General features: G+C 47.1%; 1 protein-coding gene across 1 annotated transcript in view; it reads left to right on the forward strand.

Moving 5' to 3' along the window:
• Nucleotides 1-26,144, forward strand: part of LOC131918763 (uncharacterized) — a 168,831-nt gene that overhangs the window by 81,827 nt on the left and 60,860 nt on the right. The window contains 8 exon segments of the mRNA XM_059272965.1: nucleotides 2,528-2,682; nucleotides 3,626-3,737; nucleotides 5,251-5,300; nucleotides 5,694-5,870; nucleotides 7,571-7,573; nucleotides 14,337-14,454; nucleotides 15,771-15,936; nucleotides 22,781-22,919. Coding sequence (XP_059128948.1) covers nucleotides 2,528-2,682; nucleotides 3,626-3,737; nucleotides 5,251-5,300; nucleotides 5,694-5,870; nucleotides 7,571-7,573; nucleotides 14,337-14,454; nucleotides 15,771-15,936; nucleotides 22,781-22,919 — 920 coding nt within the window.

Consider the following 26,144-nt stretch of genomic DNA (forward strand, 5'->3'; position numbering starts at 1 on the left):
TATGTGCTGCCACTGATGCTCAAGAAAAAGGTATTCCAAGAAGCAATGAACCCCCAACAGTACAGCCTGGCAAACAAGCAGTGAGAAGATGTTCAACACCAGTCACCATTAGAGAAAAGTCAGTTAAACCCCACTGAGAAATATTCCACATGCATTAGAATGGTTAAAATTTAAAAGTCTGACCACCTTCTGTGCTGGCAAGGAGCTAGAAGACCTGAAACCTTTGTATACTTCTGGTTAGAATGCAAAATGGTGCAACCATCTGGAAAAGAACTCAGCAATTTCTTAAAAGGTCAAACATGTACCTACCATATGAACTGGACACTCAACATCTAGGTATTTAATCAAGAGAAATGAAAGCCCATGGCCATGCAAAAATTTGTATGTGGGTGTCCATGGCAGTTGTATTCAAGAACTGGAAGGGATCCAAGAGTCCTTCAGTGGATTAGTACATAAACACAGTTTGGCATATCTATATAATGGCATACTACACAGCAGTACAAAGAAATAAATTATTGACACTAACAACAATATAGAAACCAGATAAAAGGACCACATTCGGCAGGAATGTATGTAAATTCTAGGTAATCCATTCTAGCCTATAATTGCCATAAACAGAGGAGTGATTGAGGAAGGGGAGGAGGGAGAGAAGGATGGGTGTGGGGGTTGTAAGTTAAAATGACGGTGATGATTTCTTAGTTAAGTACATAAAAAAATATGTGTCAGAACTTACCTAACCATATACTTTAAAATTGTTTGTTTAAAATGGCAATTATCCCTCAATAAAGAAAATTGCAATTTTGGAAAAAGGGAGCCAAATTTGATTGATTTGAATGAAGAGTGGGCAAAGCACATGGGTACAAGTTAAAAATGAAGATGTTTGACGCTCACAGTTTCCCTGCTAACTCAGGAGTTCTACTCACTTAGAGTAAAAGATACAGGACCTAAGTGTAGAAGGCATGAGCTCCATGAGGCTCTGTCTCAAAAACCAACAACAAAAAATTAGACTAGAACTGAGTAAGTAATTTGAGCATACGGGAGAATTAAAGGGAAAAAAGAGATGTGGACATATTTGTAAGGCTGAAAAGGAGAAGTTGTAGGGCATAAATATAAAAGGTGGGCATAAGTCAGAGCTGTGGTCCAGATGAGGGATGAGGGTGTGAGTGCTGGATTCAGCAGCCTCTGTGGTCCCAGCTGGCAGAAAGCCATATGATGGAAATGTCTCTCTGTATGCTGTGAATGTATTGCTCTGATTGGTTAATAAAATGCTGATTGGCCAGTGCCAGGCAGGAAGTATAGGTGGGATAAGCAGACAAGGAAAATTCTGGGAAGAGGAAGGCTGAGTCAGGAGACACCAGCCTGCCGTCCAGGGAGCAGCATGTAATGGTACACAGGTAAAGCCACAGAAACATGTGGTGACATATAGATTAACAGAAATGGGATGAGTTTAAGTATAACAGCTAGTCAGTAGTAAGCCTTAGCTAGTGGCTGAGCAGTTTTAATTAATGTAAGCTTCTGTGTGTGTTTACTTGAGTCTGAGAAGCTGCAGACTGGGTGGGAAACAGGAAAACTTCAACTACAAACACAGGCTAGTCTTTTCCCACTCTCATGAGCTGGCTTCGTCCTGGGTAAGGAGACAGGTTCTAGCTAGATTAAGGAAAATAGAAGAGACCTGCAGGTGAGCGCTGGCCCTGGATTGAACTCAGAACTTCCGTTCTTTTCCCTCCCACTGTCTCATGGCCTGGCAAGATGGCCCCTCTTCTCAACTGGTGGAGACTTCCATTTCCTGTACCTAGGATGCACCAAGAGTTTTCAGGGGGAAATGGGATTAGAAACTAGATTTTTTTCATCTCTGGGATTTTCTCCCCTTTGACCTCAACCTCCTGACATAATTCTATATAATAACCCCTTGGTTGTGTCATTGAAGAACGACCTTCCCTTTGAAGACTTAACCGTTCTTTCAGTTAGCAGTTGATAAAACATAAAAGACTTTTTACCCACTGTTCTCCATCACGCACTGTGCTGGAGTAGCAGAAGATACTGATTTCTTATTTTCTTCCCCAGCATTCCCTCTCCCTCTCCTCTCTCCTGCCCTCCCCTGCTCCCACTTTCCCTTCATTATCGTTACATCGCCAAAGAAGGCGTCTATAACCCGGACATACTTGGGCATACTTGGGGGAGTTTTCCAGACCTTATAACTGCGTGACCCATTAGCAGATATGTGCAATCCATCTTCCAGACCTGTGTGATCCATTAGCAGTTCTTCCTCAGAGGCTGGCCCCCACACACAATTCCACTCAACTGCTTTGTAGGATGGAGAATTTTTCTGAGAACATTTTATATAACTGTACTCAAATCCTGGAAATAGCCGTACTTTGTGCCTTACCCCTTCAGGGTGCAGACTGGTGTCTCTCTCCCCATCCCCACCTCCTCCCATCACATATGTGTGGGGTCCACTGTGGTCCAGCAGCCCTGCAGGGCCTGTGTGTACAGCAAACTAGACCCACATTGGTTTCAAATGGTTTAGGAAACAAGTTCGGCTCTGAGGCATCATGGCGGAATGAGTCCAACCAGAAGAGATTCCAGAACTTTGAACGGCGTAGAGTGTCTGCTATTGACCCCAACTCCAAAAGCTCCAGACACACTTACTCATTCTTCTGAAGGATCTAAGACTACCAAGAGGTACTGTATCTAGTGGGAGGATATTTGAGTCAAAAAATAGAGTGATTTCTGTGAGCTTTATTCTTTTAAGATCTCATATGAAGATGAGATCTTAAGAAGACAGTCCAGTCTATAATGGAGGATCAGTTCATCTTGATTTTAGTCCTTTCCTCCTCTCTTCCTTTTTCCTCTCCTCTCTTCAATTTCTCTTTCTTCCCTTCACTCCCTCCTGCCTCTTTCTCTGTAGGTTGTCCCCTACTCTGCTTCATGAGCAGGGAGATAAATAGGCCGCTCCGGACTTTCTGTAATCACATAAGATTGAAACCACAGAACTGCCTTCCCTGCTCTAACAAAGATATTACTGTTGTTCAGAAAAGCGGGAGGGTGAGTTCTCTGAGAACCATAGTGTCTCGGAGATATGTCTGCCACCAAGGGTGCCCTACTGTGCCTTGAACTCTGCCCACCCTGACACAGAAAGACATAAACGTATTCTTTAATAATTATGGCCACTCTGGATATTTCCTTAGGTACCAAGGGCACTCTAATTTAATTGGGCAAATATGGAATGAAAAATGATGAGAGGCAAAGTAACTTCTATTTGAGATGGTGCTAATGGGACACATGGCCAGAGGTCAAGTGTCTTCAGACCACATTCCCCGTGTGGATGGAAGATTTAAGATCAGTGTCTAGTTGAGAGGACCCTTCAGTTCGGGCATCTCAATGGCTAACATAGAGAGGGCACACTGCCTGCCTATGATGTCTGGGGAGGGACGACGGCTTGACACATGCTTTAGATACAGTGGGGGTCTAAGGAGGAACGCAATGGGAGGTGAGTCATCAGAAACACTCAAGAAGGTGGTCACTGTGGAGACAGCCTGACTTCCTGCTCACCCAACATGTGAGGTGTTGCGAGCTACCTGTCAGCTGGCCACTCCCTCAGCTCAGTTGTCTCTCCCCTTGTCAGGGCTCCAGAGGCCTTTGTGTCTATTCAACTAGAAAAGGTGGGTTTGCGGGACACGATGCTGAACACCTTCCTGAGCAGAAAACAGAAGATGGCTGACAGGATGGAGAACCCTGTGAGTATTAAAGGTGAAGGGCTTCCTGGATCTCTCGCTCTTTTTTATGTTTGAGCAAATAAACATTTTGAATTGGGCATCTGGGGCAGGGCTATCGAAAACACACTTCACATCAACCTAGTCAGGGTAGAATCCTTTCCCACAGCCCACAGTCGTGTTTTAAGGAAGGCACACTGTTCCAAGGCCACATTTCGGTGCTGTCGTTTTCTAAATGGACGGGTCTGAGCACCTGTTCCGGGACATTTGCTACTTTTGAGTAACCTGCAGAGGTAGTGGCTAGGGCAAGGTAGGCAGTTGCTCACATGTCATCTTCGTTTATCAGAAGCTACTGATGTGTTCGTACTTAAATTTTTTCAAATATTAGTCAGATCATTTAGAAAATATTACAAAACTCAAACCTTTAATCATTTGAATTCCCAGTTTTGTCAATAGTGTTTCATTATTCGTTAAGATTTTGGTAACACACAGTTATCTGGAGGGAAATGAAATGGAAGGAGGAGGTTTTGTCCCTCCCTGTGACAGGCGAGGACTAATGTAGGCATGTACACGACATGAAACGCAGCCAGATGCTTTATTTACTGGCGAGTGGGGACGGAAGCAAAAGCATTCACTATTTTTTTTTTTTTTTTTTTGGTTTTTTCAAGACAGGGTTTCTCTGTGTAGCTTTGTGCCTTTCCTGGAACTCACTTGGTAGCCCAGGCTGGCCTCGAACTCACAGAGATCCACCTGGCTCTGCCTCCCGAGTGCTGGGATTATAGGCGTGTGCCACCACCGCCCGGCTGCATTCACTATTTTTTAAGAATTGTTTATTTTGGGGAGAATCAATGCCTTTCTCCCCAAAATAAACAGTTCTCAAAAGATCGTTACTGTGTGACTGAGATCTGGGTTTACCCAACACCTAGCAGACCAGAAAGAACTTAGGCAATATTAGATCAGGTTTGTCGGCTGCAGGATTTTAGCTCACTAGTAAGTTAACAAGTTAGCCCTTTACCATCCCACGGATGCTGGCTGAAGTACGAGACTGAGGTCAGAGATGGAATTTAACTCCTCACGGCAGAGCAGGCAACACAGGGTTGTGTTGTATCAATGCCCCTTGCCTCCCAAGTCCCACAGAGACAGAGCGGAAGAGCCACCAAGCACCTAGTGAGTTTCTGTCACAGTCAGAAACCACAAAGCCGGGTGGGGCACCTCTGTTGTAGCAAAAGTGCCCTTTTTCCTAGAGAGAGGCTCTACCTCAGCCCCGAGGGTTGCTCTCGGTGAATGCAACCCTGAGAAATGGCTCAGACGGAAAGTGGCCAGGGCCTGGCATTGTTAACATGTTCAGCAAGGTGGGAGTGGATAGAAGAGACCCGCCCAAGAGTCTCCCAACACATTTACCCAGAGAAAGAAAGTCTCAGCTTCGTGGCTATTTCCCACTTGAACTTGACCATACATTCATTCGAATGCTGGCTTACTATATATATATATGGCTTACTATATAAATATATATATATATTTTTTCTTTTATCGGCAGGATGACATTGAAAAAGTCAAGAGGGAACTAATAGTTGAGTATTGCCAAAAGTAAGTAGAGTCTACGTGAATAACGCAACACACTCTGGTTTTCTCTGACCGGGTACCCTTGCCATCTGCCATGCTATCTAGAAACCCAGACTGTGGTTTGTATGTAAATAAACCACAGCAGTACTGGATGGATAGAAACAAGTGAGACTCACACACAGGGTGTTTGGGGGTGGGGGTGGGGGCGCGCATCAGAAGTAAGGACAGGACGTGCCTGGAAGAGGTTCATGCTCTGCCTTCAGACAATGACAACCTTACCCAGGTGGCAGTGTCTTCTCAACAAAGAATGTTCTATTCTCTTTGAAAAGTTCCCGGGAAGTAGATTCTGGAACTTCTCTGAGAGGTAGAAGATCTTGGACTCTTCTTCAGGATGCCATCTCTTCCTCTGACCTCCAGGCTGAACGGCCGCATGTCTCACTCTGCCCTTCGGGGTCAGATCATGGTGTACTGCAATAGCCTGAGAGTTCTGCTGGACGACTTCCCTACCATCAGGGACACCTTCTTCATGGTGGGACAGCCAAATGAAAAGAAGAGCTTGAAGGACTCCAGTGGGGAATTCAAGACGGACCCCAGGTATGCAAGGCTGTTAAAGCTTGATACTCTACCGCCGAGGCCCGCCCTCTCCCAAGAGGCATTGTTAAGTACAGAAACTCTTGGTGCCACAGTGTCCCCCAAGGTCCAGGGATGAAGAGTTGCTAGGCAGGGATGTGTACTATTAGGAAATGGTGGAGCTTCTCAGAGGTGGGAATCTAGTGCGAGACTTTTAGGTCACTGAAGGTATGTCCTTGAAGGGGATTGTGGGGTTTCCTCTCCATCACCATCCCTTCCTTCTCCCCTCCCCCCACCCCTTTATGAGCAGTACTGTTACCCAGAGTGCAATCGCTGTGACACACTGCCTCACCTAAAACATCAGGGGCAAACAACACAATAAACATTTTCTCTTTACGAATAGGGTTTTTGTTGTTGTTTTGTTTGTTTGTGTTTTGGTTTTTTTGGGTACTTGTTGTAGTAGTGGAAAGCTGACCTTCTGCTTTATTGCCCTTGATTTTGACTTTCTGGCTTGGAAGGTCAGAAGAAAACATCAGCATTCTAATAATGAGAGCATCTTTGTCTCTGAAGGAGTCCTTTGTTTATAATGTGTGTATGACTGTGGTTTTCAATCAATGAGGTCTTGTTTTCTCCTGGGAAGGACAGAGATTCTCACCAGTCATAGCCCTTTCTACAAGCTAATGTCTAAAATAATTAAGCAAACAGGGGAACATGGCTTTTAGCTGTCCTGGCTCCCAGTAGTCTACTCAGTGGAGAAGAAATATTTAGAAGAAAATAACAATTAATCAGCACTGTGAGTAAATCAGTGTTTTTTTTTTCCCTCTATGATATCCAGAGAGAGATTGAAAAAACAAGAGCTGTTTCCAAGCTCCCTCATCATTCTGTATAGATTTCCAAGTGTCTTCACCCAGTCAACCTAGGATCACCCTCCGGGATGGAGGAGTTAGCGTACCTGGACAGTCACTAACCACATTGCCTTAACCGTGGAGAAGAAGGAGCATGTATTATAGGTTATGCAGTGTCCAAGGAGCTTCCTCACCCCTTACTCATTTCCTGTGTAGTGTGGAGTTTGGGTAGCAGTAATATTTAAAATATGATCACAGGTGAGACAGATGAAAGGCATTGGAAGATGCATGCTTCAGAGCATGCATCCATTCATTCACGCATGCATGTGTTGTGGAAGAAGGCATGCTTCAGACCCTGCATCCATCCATGCATGCATGTATGTGTTGTGGTGTTCAAATTTACTGGGAAAGACCAAAGGCTTAGACTCAAATTTAGATGAATTTATTCTTACTACTATCAGAAGGTGGCAGCCTTAGAAACAAGCAGCATGCTGTATGGGAGGGGGTTAAAGTGGGGTTTTAAGATGGACATTGGAAAGGTGTATATTACAACTATCCATGGAATCCACAGCTGGGCAGGAACTTTGTTCTATTTCTCTCAGTGCTTTCTTTCTATATAGAAGAAAAAAAAGACGATTTCGTCCCTTTCCCATGGTGCTAAGCAGATGCTTTACAGAAGCAAAGGCAGCTGTTAATGCTTCTCAGCCCACTGTCCATTCTTACCTCACCTGCAGGCCACTAGGGTCTCCCAGGCATTCCAGAACAAAAGGTCAATGGCCCTTAAGGAATGCCTGGCTCCATATTAAGTTTCTTTAGCCATCACAGGGGACCTGTGTAAATCATTACTCAGGTCTAAGCACGCTAATGACATGGATAGAGCAGGTCATTTCTGGGCAGGCAATAACACAGTGTTATCATGTTAGGGCTGGCTGTCATGTCCCTACGCATGCATGCACATCAACCATCATTTGTTCAGGCCTTGCTCAGTCCCAGGCAGTCTGTACCATGTTAGAGGCGCCAAGGTGAAGAAGCCATTGGCTCTAGAGGAAAGCTCACTAGTCAACTAATGCCAGAGATCACGTTAGAGGTATTTCTCCAAGGGTGTGAAGGTACAAAGGAGGGGATGTTTAACTCTACCCCAGGGCTTCAGAGAGGAATTAAAAAAAAAATCCAAGTACTAGGAAAGTGGAGTTTACCAAGGAAATGGAAGAGTCAGTGTAGGACAGAGAAGGAAAGGAGTTGGAGGCCTTCATCCCTTGACTGGCTGACAGGGCCCATCTTGCCTTGGTGTTTACAAGGCCCTCTGGTCTTGGAGAAACCCAGAGTTCTTACTTTGAAAGTCCACCAGTGCTTTCTGTGAGTAGACTCCAGGACTTGTAAGGATGCCTTTCAGAGAGGAGAGGGCCGGAGACACCTCTATAGCCTTGCTTGTGGAAGGCTTTGCTGGCCACCTGCAGCTCAGGGGGGGTTGCAATGCATTTCTCTTTCATGAGAAGCATCACAGGTCAATCCTTTAAGACCTCTTTATTCCATCCGTTTTCTACCCTCTAGGCAAACTGACCAATCTACTCTTGGCATCAAGCTTTAAAAGTTCTTTCCAGAAGCCTTCTCACGAATTCACTACGTTTCTGTTTAGGGTGAAATGTATTGTGCAGCCCATCTTTGGTTCTGATGGGTTTAATTTGCAGTAGCCTTTGAGGAGGCGAGGGTGTGAAGAGGGAGGACCTGTGTGAAGAGGGAGGACCTGTGTGAAGAGGGAGGACCTGTGTGACGAGGGAGGACCTGTGTGAAGAGGGAAGACCTGTGTGAAGAGGGAGGACCTGTGTGGCTTGTGGCCTTGCTCTGTTCCTTTACGGTGTTGTCTTGGTTACCTTGACATCCAAACCAGCAGAGACGTCTCCTGGATGATGGCATTTCCTAAAGAGTAAGGGACGTGGCTCCTAAGTGGAGAACCCAGACTCCTGAGGAGACCACTCAGTTCAATGCAATGACTTCAGGACAGAATCTTGGACCAGAAAGTGATCAATGTGTGTGTGGGGGGGGGTCACGCAGAGCAGTGACTAGTGTGGATCTGTTGCTTCTCCACAGCCCTTGCCTCCTGCTTCCTGTGTCCTCTAATATCAATGGCTTGCTCTTTTAAATATTGTTTTTTATTTGATGTATATATATGTGTGTGACTGTATATGTGTAAGTGCACCTCATGAGTGCAGGCGCCCACAGAGATCAGAAGAAGGTATGTGATTCCCCTGGAACAGGAGTCCAGGTGGTTGTGAGCCGCCATGTGGGTGCTGGGAACCAAACCCAGACCTTCCACAAGAGTGACAAGCCCTCTAACCACTGAGTCTCACTCCAGCCCCCTTTTTAATATTCTCATTTGTACGAATGTAGAGGAACTTCTGTCTTATGTGGAAGTTTGGCGAAAGGGCTTCCTAAGAGTCCTTCTAACTCCAAGGACTGTGGTTCTGTGAACTGGTAGACGCAGGGCAGTAGCAGTGGAAACAGGTTAACTTTCTATTTTACTGAGGAGGTTTATTTTAGCTCAGTTTTGGAAGTCCGTGGGCAGAACACCAGCACCAGCTGATTCTGAAAAGGGCGTTTTCCTAGAGAGTCCCATCAGAGTGGAAGTGAGTGAAGGGGGGAGAACCCATGTGAAACATCAGGAAAGCACAGCTGGGCCTGGTGATGTACTTGGGAGGTGGAGGCAGGAGGATCAGGAGTTCAAGGTCATCCTTGGCTACACAGAAAATTTAACACCAGCCTGGGCTACAAGATGCTATCTCAACATAACCCCACCTCTGAAAAATAAAATAATTTGAAAAATCAGCAAGACAGAGAGACACTGGAATCCAACAGTCCATTCCAAGGGCACACCACCAACTGACCTATGGTCAGGCCCATAGGATTTACCTTTAAAAGTCCCACCATGCTCCAGTACCACCCCCGTGGCCAGTCATAATGAAAAGAGTCCATTATGAACTCTCTTCAAGGGGAACATACTTCAACTCAATCCAAGACCCAGCATTCAGTTAAACAAAGGTGCAGCCGAGATCCCAGTCTGGGAACCCGCCTATCTGGATTTCACCCAGCTCCGTCATGCGCTGCCCTAAGGAAAATCGCTCATCTTCAATCTCTGGGCTTCGTTCTCTTCCCAGGACCGGGGACACTGAAGCGGCTCTCTGAGGTCAAACATGCTACAGTTCTCAGTGTTTAGAGATCCAGCAAGGCCACAAGAAGCCGGGTTGCTGACAAAGAGCTGTCTGGAAAAGAGAGGCCATTCCCGTGACTGCTTGGGAAATGTTAGATGGGAAGGGGCACAGGCAAAGATGACCAGAGAGAAGAGGGTAGAGAAGGAGTGAGGGACAGAGGAGGGGTATCTTCTTTTCAGCCATAAAATAAGAGGCTGGGCTGCATTAAGATCAGACATGACCTTTATTTTAAATGTCAATTCCAACAATTTATTAGTGTCCCTGCTGAGGATTCTGAGATGTTTCGTCTATGAGAGTATGGTAATTGATTGGCAATGTCTGCCGTGGTCGAGAGTCCCATGAGTTGTGTTAGTTTAAAATTCCAAGATGCAACTTAATCATTTAAAGGCTCTAATGGATTGTAGTTCAGGAGAGCTCACCCACCTCCTCCCAAAGCCAAGTCTTTGTCAGAGAGGAGCTAAAAAGGGGAGCCCTCTCCCCACAAAGTCCCTTGGGGCTTCTGTTCCCTTCGTGATGCCAGGGGAGGCTGGAGTCTGAAGACCAGGATGTGACTCCTACACTTTGAGGGGCAGGCTGATGGAGGAGCAAAGACAGTCAACAGAGAGAGGACATGTTAGCTGATTACTCACTATGTGACAAGGAGGGTCACTGTCATTCCAAACAGCCACTTTGTGAAAATGACAAGCGGGTATTCCTTCTTCTGGGTGGATGTGGCCGATGGTGGAGCACAGGGCCTGGTACGAAAAGCACAGGCTAGACCCTACCCACTGCTGATTGTCTCAGAGCACAGCCTGAAAGTGGATATTCAGCAGTCTTGGTACCAGCTGCCGTACAGTAATGAAACGGGCATGGTCCTCCTCTGGCAAGGAGAAATAGACAGGTCCTAACAGCACACTGTGGTATGGACCAAACTAAAATAAATGATCAATGAACATCCCAATCAAGAAATGCTCAGTATTCAAACTGGAGAGATGGAGCAGCAGTTAAGAGCCCTTGCTGCTCTTCAGAGGACCCAGCACCCATATGGCAGCTCATAACCATCTGTAACTCCAGTCCCAGGGGATCTGACATCCTTTTCTGGCCCCCTAGGGCCAGGTGTACATGTGGTACACACACATACATGTAGGCAAAATATCCATACACGTAAAATAAAACTAAACAAAATTTTAAAAGGAAAAATACCCAGTGTTCCTGTGGTGGTTTGCATGAGAAGTGCCCCAATGGACTCTGGGATTGAACAACTTCCCTGTTGGTAGCAGAGGTGTAGGTGGGGCGGCCTTACTGGAGGGTGTGGTTCCTGGGCATGGGTTTTGAGGCAGTCTAGCCTCACCCTACCCTACTTCAGTTTGCCCTCTCTTCTTCATGAACTGGGTTGAGGGTGAGCTCTCGGCTTCCTGCCCCGGCGGCCACGCCTCCCGCCGGCTGCTGGGTTTCCCAGCAGGATGGACTCGTAACTCTGGGAAACAGAAGCCAAAATGAACTTTCTTCTTTAAGTTGCCTTGGTTTTGGTGTTTTACCACAGCAAGGGGAAGGTTGGGAGATGAGAGCGGAAGCTAGGCAGACCTCAGGGAGACCATGCTCAGTCTGCGTCTTGGTTGACGACTAACATCCTAGGTGGGCAGAGAAAGGAAATCCAGCTGAAGCTGGGAGATCTGAATTTTCGAAGTCACTGAGATACAAGGCGGCAGGCTGGCTGACTTCTGCCTGTATCCAGGGAATCAGAGAATACAATGGCAATGCAGGGGATGAATGAGGTCCAGGAAACTCATATTTGTCCTTCAAGCCACAGGGCAAGATCAACATGGCTGTCAGGGACACCACTTAGGAGGAGCCGTAAACTGTTTAGGAGGTGACATCAATCAGTAAGGTTAGGGTGCCAGATTTAGTGTGGAACCAAGAGGGACTTAGAATGTCCCCTGGAGTCCCCTAGCTCAGGTGAATAATGGTGGCAGTGCCTTTTCCTTTTTCTAGTTTATTATTATTACTTCTGTGTGATGTGTGTGTGAGTGCAGGGATGTGCATGCTACGACATACGTGTGGAAGTCAGAGGAAAACTTTCTGGATTGCTTCTCTCCTTCAGTCATGTTGAGGTAAATCTCTTGTTTCTGCCACACTGTGTCCTCTGGGATAGCTAGCCCGCTGGCTTGACAGTTCTCCTGTGTCTGCCTGTAATCACACTGGAGGATGCTGGGATTGCAGATGCAGGCCCAGCATCTGTTGTTGTTTTTTCCTGTGGGTTCTAGGGATGGAGTTCAGGTCATCAGGCGTGAGTGACAAGGGCTTTTGCCTACTGAGCCATCTCAAAAGGTATTGATTCGAGCTACAGAGACGGTTTACTGGTTAAGAGCACTTGTTGCTCTTGCAGAGGACCTGGGTTTCATTCCCAGCACCTACCTGGTGGCTCACAACCATCCATAACTCCACTTCCAGGGGGTTGGATGCTCTCTTCCGGCCTCTATGGGCATCAGGCATACATGTGGTACACATACGTCCATTCAGGCAAAACACTCACATGCATAAAATAGAATCATTTCATAAAAGCATAAAGGCCCAGAGTCTGTGAGCTCCTATGAGCCCAGGTTAGTTGTTTCTGTGGGCTCCCTTGTGATGACCTTGACACCCCTGGCTTGGACCAAGAGCTAGGGAGCCTGCGTGGGACTGACCTAGGCCTTCTACATCTGTGTGACCGTTTGTAGCTTGATCTACTTGTGGGAATCCTAGCAGTGGGAGCAGGGCCTGTCCCTAATGCTTTGGCTGGTTTTCAGGAACCTATTCCTCATCCTGGGTTCCCTAGCTCAGCCTTAACACAAAGGGAGGAGCTTAGTCCTACCTCAACTTGATATGCCATGTTTTGTTGACACCCATGGGAGGCCTGCCCCTTTCTGAACAGAAACAGAGGAGGAGTGGATGGGGGGGTGTAGAGGGTAGGTAGGGGAGGGGATGGGGGGAAGGAAGGGGAAACTGTGGTTTGGGATATTAAATAAACGAATAAATTTAATAATAATAATAATAATGTAAAGGCATTGATTAATGTAAAATTCAAGAAGGTTACCCTGGGAGCCACTAGGGAGGGTTCAAGGGTGGATGACATTCTGTTAAGCCAGGTACCTGGGCTTCTGTGCTCCTTATTATTTATTTATTTATTTTGTTTTTTTGAGATAGGTTTCTCTGTGTAGCTTTGCACCTTTCCTGGAACTCACACTGTAGCCCAGGCTGGCCTCGAACTCACAGAGATCCACCTGCCTTTGCCTCCCAAGTGCTGGGATTAAAGGCGTGCGCCACCGCCGCCGCCGCCGCCGCCGCCGCCATTGGCTTTTTTTTTTTTTTTTTTTTTTTTTTTTTTTTTTCTGGAGCTGAGGACTGTACCCAGGGCCTTGTGCTTGCTAGGCAAGCGCTCTACCACTGAGCTAAATCCCTAACCCACTTCTGTGCATCCTTAAACCAGACATTTACAGATAGATCTGCACTTGTCTATAAGCCTGCAACAAGGAGACTGCCTAAAAGTGATGTGGTGTTGGTGTTTGGGGGAAGAAAAACAGAAGGCCAAGGCCAGGGTCTAGGAACCTGGCAAGAAACTGTTAGAATACCAGCCTGTCTCTCAGAATAACAGTGTTCACTCTGGAAGCCAGATCCCACAGCCTGAAGTGACTAGACCACACCTCCACACCTCCCTTCCCTCCCCCGCCCCCTGTCCCGTCCCCTCCTCTTTCCCCTCTTCCTCCTCCCCCCCATGAAGTTGTAAAGGGTTACCTTTCCTTCCCCACCCCCATCCCGTCTGACTCTACCATCCATCCCATCTACTCTTCTCCCTTCCTGCCTATCCCAGGCTGGGTAGTGTCCCCACAGCCCTTTCTTCTAACAAGCTGCATCTTCTGAAGAGAATTCTATGTCAGCTTCCTTTCCCCAGACCAACTGCTGCATTTCTACCATAATTTCCTTATTTAACGCAAACATGGCAGGCAAGGAAGGAAGAGAGAGCTGACCAGAGTCTGAGAGGACTCTGGAGCTGGGCAGATGTGCACTGAAATGCTAACTTGGCCTCAGGAGCTGGCAGGCAGGACCTACTTCACCCGCAAAGCTTCAATTTCCTCAGCTGTGAAACAGGGACGAAAATAGATCGTCAAGACATTAAGTGGCATAAAATATGTAGCACCCAGTATGAGGCCGGCCATCTAATTTCTTTCCTTTCTTAGCACAGGTCCCCTCCCTCCGTACCCACGCTTCCTCCCTCCCACACAGCTCAGGCTAAAATCAGGCCCCTCGGCTCCTTGTCCTGATGAATTATTTATATGATATTTATAAGTCCTTCTGGCCACCTGGGGGTGGCGGGCTGCTGGCTGGGCTTGGGTGCTGGGCCCACAGTGGCCCCTCCCACGGGGCAGGCCTCCGGCTTGTGGGATCCTGGCTGTGCTATGGGGCCCTTTCCTCTCCCCCTGCAGGGGTTTTCAGCCTCGGCCTCCAAGTCTGCTGTCAGCTGACGGAAGAGTCTTCCTCAACTTATGGTTTATTCCCCATCCTTCCGAAGTGCTGTTTATGTTCAAAACGCTGCCAGAAAAGGTTTGTAGATTTTCGGTGTGAGTGCCAGAGGGGACGCTGGTCACGTTTTAGGTCCCAGGGTTGATCACAGTGAGAGGGGGATTTTTCTGTGATATCTGATCACCCAGGCTTTTCACAGCTCCTGATGCTTCTGCCCTTGAGGCTCATTGGTTCCTGAGCTCTGTTTTTCCAGGCCGCTGAAGAACACTCATTTGGGCTTCTGGTATTCCTCAGTTTCCTCCCAGCCCTTCAACAAAACCCCACTTTAGTCAGTCCCTAAGCTAGCAGAAGACAGTAACCCCTGGGCTGTGTTAAACAGTCTCACTATGTGGCCCAGGGTGACCTTGAACATGAGCTTCCCTTGCTTGGCTTCCCAGGTGTGCAAGGGCGACAAGTGTGTAACACTATGTCCAGCTGCCTGAGGGGGTTTTTGTTTTGTTTGGACCGTTCTTTGGGAATCACACTAGAAAGGCCTGACGGGGCTGGGATTCACCGTCTAGGCCAGGCTGGCCTGGAACCCGTGTCAATCCTGCTGCTATCCCTTCCAAGGGCTGGATGACAGCCGTGTGCCACCACATCTGACAGGCTGCAGTTTTAAGGGTTTTTCTCTCCAACTTTATGACTAAGAATAACATTGAGAACCATTAGAAAATCGGTATGGAAATGAAAGCGTGTGCTGGGGTGTCCTGCTGCATATGGCATTTGAGGACTATTCTGAATTTTCTTTAAGATTATAAAGACCCCCGCCTCAGTTACAGATGCTCAGAACAGCACTGTGAGTGGGTGCCCCTGCTGTGAGCCCGTGATTCACAGGATAGTCAAACCAGCACACTGGTGTGTTCACGGCTGTGGTGATCTTAAACAGAAGCATGGTGCTTTAACCCCACAGCGGCGCCTTTGTCTGAGTGCAGGGCGACTCATGAATAGGTTTGTTGTTTTCTTTTTCTCGCTTATTATCCTGGGCTCACTGTGAAAATGTTTGCTTAAGCGTGGCCTGCGCTTGGTACCACAGTTTCTGCAACATTCAACCGCTGGTCAAAAACAGTTGAGGAGAATTGTGTTTGTACTATTCCCGTACAGATATTATAAATAACTTTGGATAGCTAAACGTCCCCAGGAGGCTCTACGTAGGTCAAGCAGACATGCCGTCCCGTGTCACGTCGGGCACTTGAGCACCTGTACGTGATGGTACTGCAGCACCCTGAGGCCAAGCCCCGTGGATACTGAGGGACCGCTGTGTGCCTGCATAAGCATGTTTTGCCTAGTCTCTCTCAAGCGGTGCATAAGCCTCTTAGGAAGTTCCTGAAACCGTTTTCTTGTGTTGCTTCTCCCCACAGGCAGCTTTTAGAGCCCTGAAGCTGACTCTCCAGCTGGTAGCTTCTCTCCACGACATTGTGGCCTACCTTTTCAGTTTTGCCAAACTTGGCGATTGCCCAGCATGCTTCGACGCGCCTCTAAGCCCTCACCCTGTGAGGAGTGACTGGGGAGGCGCCGAGGGCATTGGTAAGTAACTAACGGCCATGGTGAGAATCACCAGACCTGTTCAGTGGCCATTCTAAGAAGCCCTAAATAGTAGAAACCCAGGACTGTGTCTCCTCGTGACAATAGGAAGGACTCAGGAAGAGTCCTGTTGCACACTGCCTGCTGATCAGTTCCATGTTCTTAGGCTCACCAGAAAGTCAAGAGTCCAGAGACCCAGCTTGGACCCTGCCTCTGCCACTTTACTCCCTGTGTCTCTGCCCATCCATAAAGTGGGGTAGGGTCTCATAGAGCTCTCCTCTGGAGTGAAGTCTGTGTAAGGATGCTTACGGCCACTCTAAAGATTGTTTTCATTCCCTTTTCCCTCCTCTTCCTCGAGACTCACATGACAAGGTCCTACCCAAGCACCCACTGTGAGGACACTGATTGTCCTGATAACCCCCTTGACAAGGTCATACCCAAGCATCACTGTGAGGACACTGATAGTCCTCATAACCCACACGACAAGGTCATACTCAAGCACCCACGGTGAAGATACTGATTGTCCTGATAGCTCAGAACCACCGGACTGATAAGAACTCGGGAGGCTTTCATTTCTGTTCTAACCAGCGAAGGGGCATTAGGTCATAAGATGGTTTCTCAATGTGTCTAGTAGTGATAAGATACGACGCAACAGAGGCCAGAGAGATGGGTCTGTCTGTAAAGGGCTTGCCGTGAAGCATGAAGACTTGAGACCACGTTTAAAAAAAGCTTGTGTTCCGAGTGCAGGGGAGACAGACAGGGGCTCCTTGGCCATCCTATCCGGCCCAATCAGAGAACAGCAGGGCAGTGAGAAACCTGTTTGAAAAGTAAGATAGATGGAACTGGAGGAACACCACCCAACTTGATCTCTGGCCCAGGTTCACATACAGTTGTACCCACATGGACATGCTAACATACACATACCTCACGTGTGTGTGTGTGTGTGTGTGTGTGTGTGTGTGTGTGTGTGTGAGAGAGAGAGAGAGAGAGAGAGAGAGAGAGAGAGAATATAAGTGTGTGTGCGAGTGTGTGTGTGTGTGTGAGAGAGAGAGAGAGAATATAAGTGTGTGTGTGAGTGTGTGTATGTGTGTGTGTGTGTGTGTGTGTGTGTGTGTGTGTGTGTGAGAGAGAGAGAGAGAGAGAGAGAGAGAGAGAGAGAGAGAGAGAGAGAGAGAGAATGTAAGTGTGTGTGTGTGTGTGTGTGTGTGTTAGGGGTGTGGGGGGTATGGTACATGTATATGGTGCCCTTGGAAGCCAGGAGAGGGTGTCAGACCCCCGGAACTGGAGTTACAGGTACTTGTAGTGAGCACATGAGTGCTGGGAACTGAACTCGGGTCCTCCAGAGGAACAGTGAACATTCTTAGCTGCCGAGCTACCTCCCCCCTCAACAAAAGAATCTTCTACAAAGTAGGTAGGACTTATTGGAAGCAGAGACTGATTTCATTTTAGTAATTTGCCTCATACTCAATTAAATCACCAGCTATGTTGGTACTGACCAATTAAAATCAAGTCCTGTAACATAGTCGCCAGGAATTGTAAAAAGTGAGATGAACCTAAGACATGAGGTGATTGGCCTGTTTAGATCGATTCGTTTTAAAAACAAGTGTGAGATGATCTGAGTCTGTCCCCTTCCAGCTGTGACTCAAAGGGAATGTGTTTGAAAGGGACCCTGGAGCTGGTGGCTAATAGACCTGCATCATGCTAATGCACACAGACGAAATCTGGATATTCTAATTCAGGGCACAGGGAAGGGCGTCATGGTGATGTAGGAGGGTGCTGACTGTCTGGCTGAGGTGAAGACACAGGGAGAAGCTGATGTTGGCATTGACTCATCAAGAAGCTTGGAACTGTCTCAGGCTAATGATCTCAACTGGACACCAGCAAGTCTTGAAGGCGCCACACAACCCAAGATTAAAGCCACACCCAAGTGCCCTTCCTAATATAGGGGCTCTTGGGATTTATTCAGAACATGCTACGCTGCATACTCTTGGTGGTGGTGGTTGGGAGGGGGGTCTGGAAAACTGTGGGTGCTTGGTTTCAGAGGGTCAGGAGAAAAGAGGGTGGGCCATGAAAAATATCCATCCTGTTGCTAGAGTCTGAGACGGCCAGAGCCACGTTTCCAATTGACTGCTGCCCAGGAAGTCCTCCCGTAGCTGGGGCCAAGAGTGCCACTTGCCCTAACCAACTCAGTGGAGAAAACAGGGAGGGTCCTCCCAGCCAGACAAGAAAAAGACACTGGCCTAGGCCGTCAGCCCATCATCGTGCCGCTGAGGGTCCGTGGAGATGGGGAGGCCACTGAGGACCTAGAGTTCAGAACGAAGGAATTCGTGTCCTTGCTGCTGGTGGACCACAAACCTGGAGCTCATGGAGCTGGGCGGAACTCACAGAGTTGTGCGGAGCTCGGGTTTTCTGAGGTATCAGTTAGAGACTGCACACTTGGCTTATTGCAAGTAAAGGGGGAAAAATGTGCTCAGGGGAATATGTGCAAAGTTTTGCATGCTCTGATTTGCTGAAAATAAATGAAGAGCAAATTAAGTGAAAAAGGACAAAAATTCCACAAAGATTCATCTTCCTAAGAGGCTTCTGCATAGCTGCATAGGTCTGCATAGCTCCTGCCCAGACCCCAGAGGAGGCAGGAGAACCAAGGTGTGAGAGGGAATTCCAGTGGAGGTAGATAAAATGACTTCCGTGGACTTCCACACTTGAAAATATTTTTTAAAGGGCACTTGGATAAGAGCTTATGATCCTCCCCTGTGACCAAAGGAAGACATCCTGACAAACTGAGAGCTTCTGTGGACCCTGCCAAATTCTCCCCTTTCTCAACAAGCAGCCACTCCCTTTGGAGTCAGTGTCAAGCATGGGAGCAAAGTGGGGGGAGGGGTTACCCTGAATTTTCTTTGCCAAAGATCAAAGGGCCAGTCAGAGCCCAAACACAGTTAATATACTCTCCCTCTCTGTTCTCCCCCTCCATTGTGAGTGTGGGGAAGGAGGAGGGAGGGGACTCACCACGCAGAACCCTCCTCTGGAGAAAAGACAGACTTCCTTTCCTTTCCCCATGTTTCTTGGGTCCTCTGGCCACCTTCCACTCCACCGGCATCCCCAGGCTGCTCTCCCCGCCCACACCTGCCACGTCCTCTTCCCGGGCATCCAGTCCCTGCTGAAGAAGGAAACAAGGAAGTCAGTAGGAGGCAGAGGGGAGGAATTTTCCACCAGGCAGCCGCACCGCACCGTAGCAAGCCGCATTTCAACACACAACTACGCTCACGCAGACCCGCCTGCCTCTGCCTCCCAAGTGCTGCGATCGAGGGTGTGGTGCTGCATGCTCGCCAGCATGCCCGGCTTCGTTTGTGTTCTAGTCTGTGACGTTTTAATTGTGTCCTAAGAAGTAATAGATTTCCCTTTCCCCTTAGATGTCACACGTACGCTCTTCCGCCTCTCCTGAAGGTCTCTTTGTCCTTTCTCATGATCCCCTTTCCAGTTTGCTGACCTGTACCCACACTCACATAAGTATACACACCCACCATATACATACATACATACATATATACATACATATGTAACATGAAACTCAAAAGGTCGTATTAATAAAAACAAACCCGGAGCCAGGTATTGGGGTGAACACTGGAAGATCAGAGAAACAGAACCAGCCACAGCCACATCACCTGACCAATTCCTCAGCTGATCCTGTTTCCTCAAACTGGAAGCCTCTGAGTCCTCATCCAAATGGATCTCAGCTGAACTGCTGCTAAAAGCCTAAAAGCTTAAAAAGCCTCTAGTTCCTGGTCCTCATGCCTTATATACCTTTCTGCTTCCTGCCATCACTTCCTGGGATTAAAGGCCTGTGTCACCATGCCCGGCTGTTTCCAGTGGGGCTTTGAACTCAGAGAGGTCCAGACGGATTTTTGCCTCTCAAATGCTAGGATTAAAGGCGTGTGCTACCACTGTCTACCCTCTATGTTTAATATAGTGACTGTTCTGTTCTCTGACCCCCAGATAGATTTATTGGGGTGCACAATATATCAACCACATATATACATACACACACACACACATATATATACATATACTTATAAACATATATATATGGGCTTTGCATGTGAGAGAGGTCACGTGATATTTGTCTTTCTGAGTCTGGGTCACCTCAGCTAATATAGTAATTTCTGGATCCATCTGTTTTTGCAAATTACATATTTCTCCACAACTGAATAAAATTATGTATATCTACCATGTTTTCGTTATCTGCTCACCTATTGTAGACAGCTGGTCCCACATCCTGCTATTGTGAGCAGGGCATCAATCAGCATGATTTCCAAGTCTCTGTAGCAGCGTACAGAGTTCTTTGTGTTCATCTTCAGGAGCCGTACAATTGGGTCACAGGGTAATCCTATGTTCAGCGTTTTGAGAACCTTCATCCTGATGTGTACAGCGGCTTTCCCGGTCCACCAGCAGTGAATAGGGTTTCTTCTCCCCCGGATCTCACCAGAATTTGCTTTCTCAATGTTGGTGATTCTGACTAGGGTGAGATGGATTCTTAGTCTAGTTTAACTTGCATTTCCCTGGTGGCTAAGGATGCTGAATACCATTTTTAAAACTACTTATGACCATTTGTGTCTCATCTTTTCAGAATTGTGTTCAGTCTAGTCACTGGTCTATTAATTGGCAGTGGGTTTTCTCAGTGTTTAATTTTTGCAGTTTCTATATTCTGAAGTGCGGCTGGTAAAGACTTTCTGCCTTCTGTGGGCTGTTTGCTTTGCTGACGGCTCCCTTTGCCGGGCAGGTTCTTCGTATCATATAATCCCATTTGTCAACGCCTGTGGTTATTCCCTGTGCTGTTGGAGTCCTGTTCAGCCCTTGCCTGTTCTTATGGCCCAGCGTCCTCTGTCAGTTCCAGTGTTACAGGTTTTTAATTCCAGCCTCTGACCGTGTTCAGTTGATTCTCGTCCACACACAAGTGTTTTGATGACGAGCAGAGGAGTAGAGACAGTACAACAACGGACATATTCAAATGAGAAAATCATCGCGACCCAAACACTCGAGCGTGCTGGTCTTATTTACCTTCCCTCCCTGGTTCTCTGTGTCCAAATCCTTTAATCCTAGAGTATAGGGAGTTTTATATTTTCCTTTTTTACATGCTACCACAGAGGACTAAACACTTTTGCTTGGTTGCCACTTGCCTGAGGATGTGTTGCTTGTAGACCAAAACCACATGCCACGAGCAAATGACATTCAGTGGTCACCCCTTTTCCTGCTGTGCACCCCAAAAGTTCTGCTGTTTGTGTTACGGCTACTTCCCTTTCAGTGGGAACTTCTTTGTAGCACAATGGAACCATCATATTTAGAGGACTCATTTAAGAAATATGATGATTGGACCCGATTATTGCCTGGGAAAAACCCCAACTATCTGTCTGTCACGTGTAAAACAGTAAATGGTTCCCGAGTCTGGATTAGTCATCTTTCCTAAAGTCACATGAAAATGTTGCAAGCATTGGCATCCCTTCTCAGACCTGGAACCACCCCACTCAGACTCTCACAGACAGCTTCCCTGTTCGTTCCCACAGTCCTCTGCTTTCCTAGTGTGTAAGTGCTGAGGAGGTCTAGCACTGGCCAGGTAGGAGGAAGGCGGCTTGGGTTGGGAGTAGCCGCCCTGAGAGAGCAGCCGCATCAACGCCCTTGAGTGACGCCTGTCTTGACTGCCTGTGGGGGAGCAGTGGCCATGCTTCACAGCCGTCCCCATCCCAGGAAGCTGACAAACCTCCTTGGATAGGCTGATAGTCAGCTAGCCCTGAACACACAGGCCTGCCATGCTCCCTAAGTGTTGGTTTGGGCTAAGCTGTCCTATTTCATCTGACTAATCCCCACCTCGAGCCAACAGCCCGAGTCCATGTGCAGGCCGGGTTCCTCAACCCTGCCTGAGTGCTCCGAAAAACTCCCATTTCCAGTTTCATCTCGAGGTTGAGGGCACTCATTATATGGATCCTTCTCTTGTAGTAAAGGTTCCAAGAAATAGGTTCCAAAGTTCCTAAAATGACTAGAATCTCCTAGAGGCTTATGCATGAACACACATGCACATGTATATGTGTGTGCATGTATGTGTGCATGCCATCTTTTTAGTGGCTTTCTGGTTCTTGAGTCTTTCAGTCCACACACTGGTTACAAAGAAAGGCTGATTCCAATGGCAAAATAACGAAAATGAGTGGGGTCTGGAGAGATGGCTCAGCAGTTAAGAACACTGACTGCTCTTCTAGAGGACCAGGGTTCAATTCCCAGCACCCACATGGCAGCTAACAACTGTCTGTAACTCCAAGATCTGATACCCTCACACAGACATACATACAGGCAAAAATACCAAGGTACATAAAACAAGAATATATATATATATATATATATATATATATATATATATATATATATATATATATATATATATATATGTATGTATACACACACACACACACAGTGAATGTGGTCTGTAGCTGACAGTAACTTCAAGTCCTTGTGGGTATTCTGAGGACTTGCCCATCCCATGTCATTTCTATTTCATTCTATTTTGAGACCATGGCTTGGCAGATTGAAAACTTTCAACAGTATGAACATACTATGCTAAAGTGCAGGGTGTGTGTGGGGGGGGGGGCAAGGGTTGTCTATCTTGCAGAGGAAGGAAAGAAGCTAAATCAGACCTTGGTTTCTAGAGCTGCTAGTCTTGCAAAACATATAATTAGCACATCCCCAAACACAGGAAGTCCGTTTGGGTGACAAGTTAGCTCTGGAGGTGAAAGGCAGGTCTGATGGGTTGACTGTGGCAGCCTGTATTTCACACTGTCTGACTCCAGGGTTTCTCACATTCTAGGGTCTGAGCTTCAAGAACTGCAGAAAATGATTGACAGTCTCCAGAGGCCCCAGGACCCGAGCCAGGTGGCCCAGGCCCTCCTCCTCCGAAGGGAGGTGACGTGGCTTCAGTTTGATGCCGCAATGAGACATCTCCTCCGGTAAGGGCGGCAGAGCTGCTGTTGCTGCCAGGGAGAGTCTGCTGAGCAGGTGCTTGCTGAGGCCCCGTTCAGGGAGGCCGCAGTTAGCAAGATTAGATAAGGAGCCTAAAATAGGCTACAGACAGATCCAGCAGGATGGCTGGCTTCCAAATGGTTCCTGCAAAGCCTGTCTGTGTGGAATCTGCCCCAGTACTCCTGAGGTTTTTAAAGACACTTTCCACACAGTCTGTGTAACAATCGCTACTTTTAGTATTGAGTTTGTATTGTAGGGAGTCCAACTTTTGTACTTCTGAAGATCATTATTCTGAAAAGTTAATTTTCGCCTTTTCAGCTCTGCCTTTCAAAGGGACAACTTTCACCGTTCACTTGAAGCTCAGAGAACTAGCTTCAGGGATTGATTTTTAAGTAAATCTACCTTGATCTTGTAGGAACCATCTCCTCAAGTATTCTGCTTACAAAAGTTTTATTTGCCTGATTTATTGTGATTCTGTTGCATTTGAATAGAGTTTGAACTAATATTCATGTTTCCAGATAATGTTTTATATGAGAAAGAAAATGAGTCGGGCCTGAGCACCCCTGGGTTTGGGGTGGGGTGGGGTGGGGGGGTGCTTGCTGTTTTTAATTAGAGCAAAGGGCAGCAAGAACAAAACCCTAGTATCTTGCTGTGTAGCTCAGGAAATCCTGAAACTTACTAAATAGCCAAAGCAAGCCTTGAACTTGCAATCTTCCTATCTTAGCCTCCTGAGTGGCCCAACTATTTCTCCAACCCAACTCTGATTATTCTCTTGTTTTGTCTTGAAACAAAGTCTTATTTGTAGCCCTTGTTAGTCTGGACCTTGCTTTGTAAACCAGGCCAGCCTTGAACTTGGACCAGTCTTCCAGGGCTAGGATTACAGTCATGAGCCACCTCCCCGGGGTGAGCCACCTCCCCGACTCTGGCCCCAACCCAGCAGCAATTATTCTTAAATTACCAAAATTTACCAACTTCTGCCAATCCATCTCCAGTGTGAATATTCAGCCAAACAGGGCTCCAAAGGGCTGGGGCTGGGCCACAGAATTACAAGTGTTTCCCACCTTTAGCATAAAGCATCCATAGAGAACAGAGTTGTGGGATTATACTGAATGAACATGTTTTTCTACTTTGCATTTCTTTTTTTCTGCCAATGATTCCTGGATTTAGAATATAAATTTAGCAGTGCAGGACTTCCTGTTGACTTTTTTACTTTTCATTGATAAACAGCTTCGGGGCTGTAGCCTAGTTGAGCTTGTCAGCCATGAAGGCTGTGCACATCAAGATGGCTGCTGAGTGTGGCACTGAGTTGACCTCTGAACTCTGAAAGCCTAAAAGGGTTTGTTTGTTTGTGCCTTTTCATTTTGGTTTGCTTTGCCTTTTGTTTTTGTTTTAGAGACAGGTTTTACTCTAGCCTGGGTTCTTCTGGAACTTCCACAAAGCTCAGCCTTCCAAATACCAAGATTACAGGCGTGAGCCTCCATGTCTGTCTGCCCCAAGATAGAAACCATAAGAAATTTGTGGAGGAACAGGATCATCCTCCACACATCCTGTATGGTTCCAGTCATACAGGGCTCTATCTAGAGAAACCACTCTGCTTCTCCACACGTGCGTTGTCCTGCACTGTGTGGCCAGGACAGTGGGGACAAAGTGTCTGGTGCCTGGTTTCTAGGTCTTTCTCAGAGGAAACCACCCAGGAGGCACACCTGGCATTCTTTATTTGGTCCATCTTCCTGGTCTCTTTTTTTTTCTCCCCAGAGACTTACTGCTGAGTGTGTGTGGAATTATACACTAGAATCAGAGCCTTAGGAGGTTTAGCTTCAAAACTTGTAAACTGTTGTAGGTAGAGTTTTCCTGCCTGGCCCACTGACAGGACAAATCTCTGTCACCTGCCAGTCCCACAGCCTCTCAGACCCGACCAAGTAAACACAGAGACTTATATTGCTTACAAACTGTGTGGCCGTGGCAGGCTTCTTGCTAACTGTTCTTACAGCTTAAATTAATCCATTTCCATTAATCTATACCTTGCCACATGGCTAGTGGCTTACCGGCATCTTCACATGCTGTTTCTCATCGTGGCGGCTGGCAGTGTCTCTCTGACTCAGCCTTCCACTTCCCAGCTTTATTCTCCTCCTTGCCCCGCCTACACTTCCTGCCTAGCCAACGGCCAATCAGTGTTTTATTGATTAATAAGCAACACATTTGCCATACATCCCACAGCAAACTGTGGTAGTTTCTGGGCAGCGGCATGGTCAAGAAGGGGACTCGGAAGGGATAAAGAAAGGCGGACAGAGCAATGTTACCCTCTCCATTGTCTGAGGTAGTGCTGAAAGTGTCTACATCTTTAGGAGACAGGACCCGGGTAAAGTTCCTTGGACCAGCTCAGAATTTACCTGTGTTTCCCACCTTTAGCATAAAGCATCCATAGAGAACAGAGATGTGGGATTATACTGAATGAACACATTTTTTTCTACTTTGTATTTTTTTTTTTTTTTTTTTTTTTTTTTGGCTCTTTGACCCAGGGAAAGATCTGCTCCTGGATGGTGAAGGCTCCTCCTGAGTTCGCAAAGGAGGTTGTAGACTCTTTCCTGGAATGAGGGGAGCATGCTTCCAAAGACTGGGTGAAACAGGAAGGGTACAGGACAATGGCCCTGTAAAGCTGCCCATCACCACCCTCTTACCCACATAACGGAGACACAGAGATGGGGTTGCCTGACGTATTTCACACTACCCTCCCCACATGCCCTTGAGGGCAGTAGGGAAAGCTTAGTGAAAATCTGTGGCTGTCTCCTAACAGGTCAGAGTCATACTGTCTAGGCCCAACATTTACCTCTGTCCATTGAGGATTTATCAAACTCCTGGTCCATGACGTGCCTGAGCATCAAATTTATCTGTAGTGCTAGGTAAGGTAAGCACTTCCCTTGGGTGTGAATGGTTGAATCGAAGGGGTGTTTCAGGCCAGTCGTGTCCCTGTAACTCAGGAGATGGCAGACTCTGCTACTGACATATGCCTGTCTTTGTGTAGCCCTTGGCTAAGGGTATGGACTTTACATGTTTAAATTGCTGGGGGAAATCAATAGAAAATAGTATTTAGTGACATATGAAAATTACATGGTAGTGCCTGCCTTTAATCCCAGCACTCAGGCGGCAGAAGCAAGTGGATCTCTCTGAGTTCAAGGTCAGCCTGGTTCGCATAGTGAGTTCCAGGCTAACCA

This window comes from Peromyscus eremicus, chromosome 8b, assembly GCF_949786415.1.
Source record: "Peromyscus eremicus chromosome 8b, PerEre_H2_v1, whole genome shotgun sequence".
Lineage (NCBI taxonomy): Eukaryota > Metazoa > Chordata > Mammalia > Rodentia > Cricetidae > Peromyscus > Peromyscus eremicus.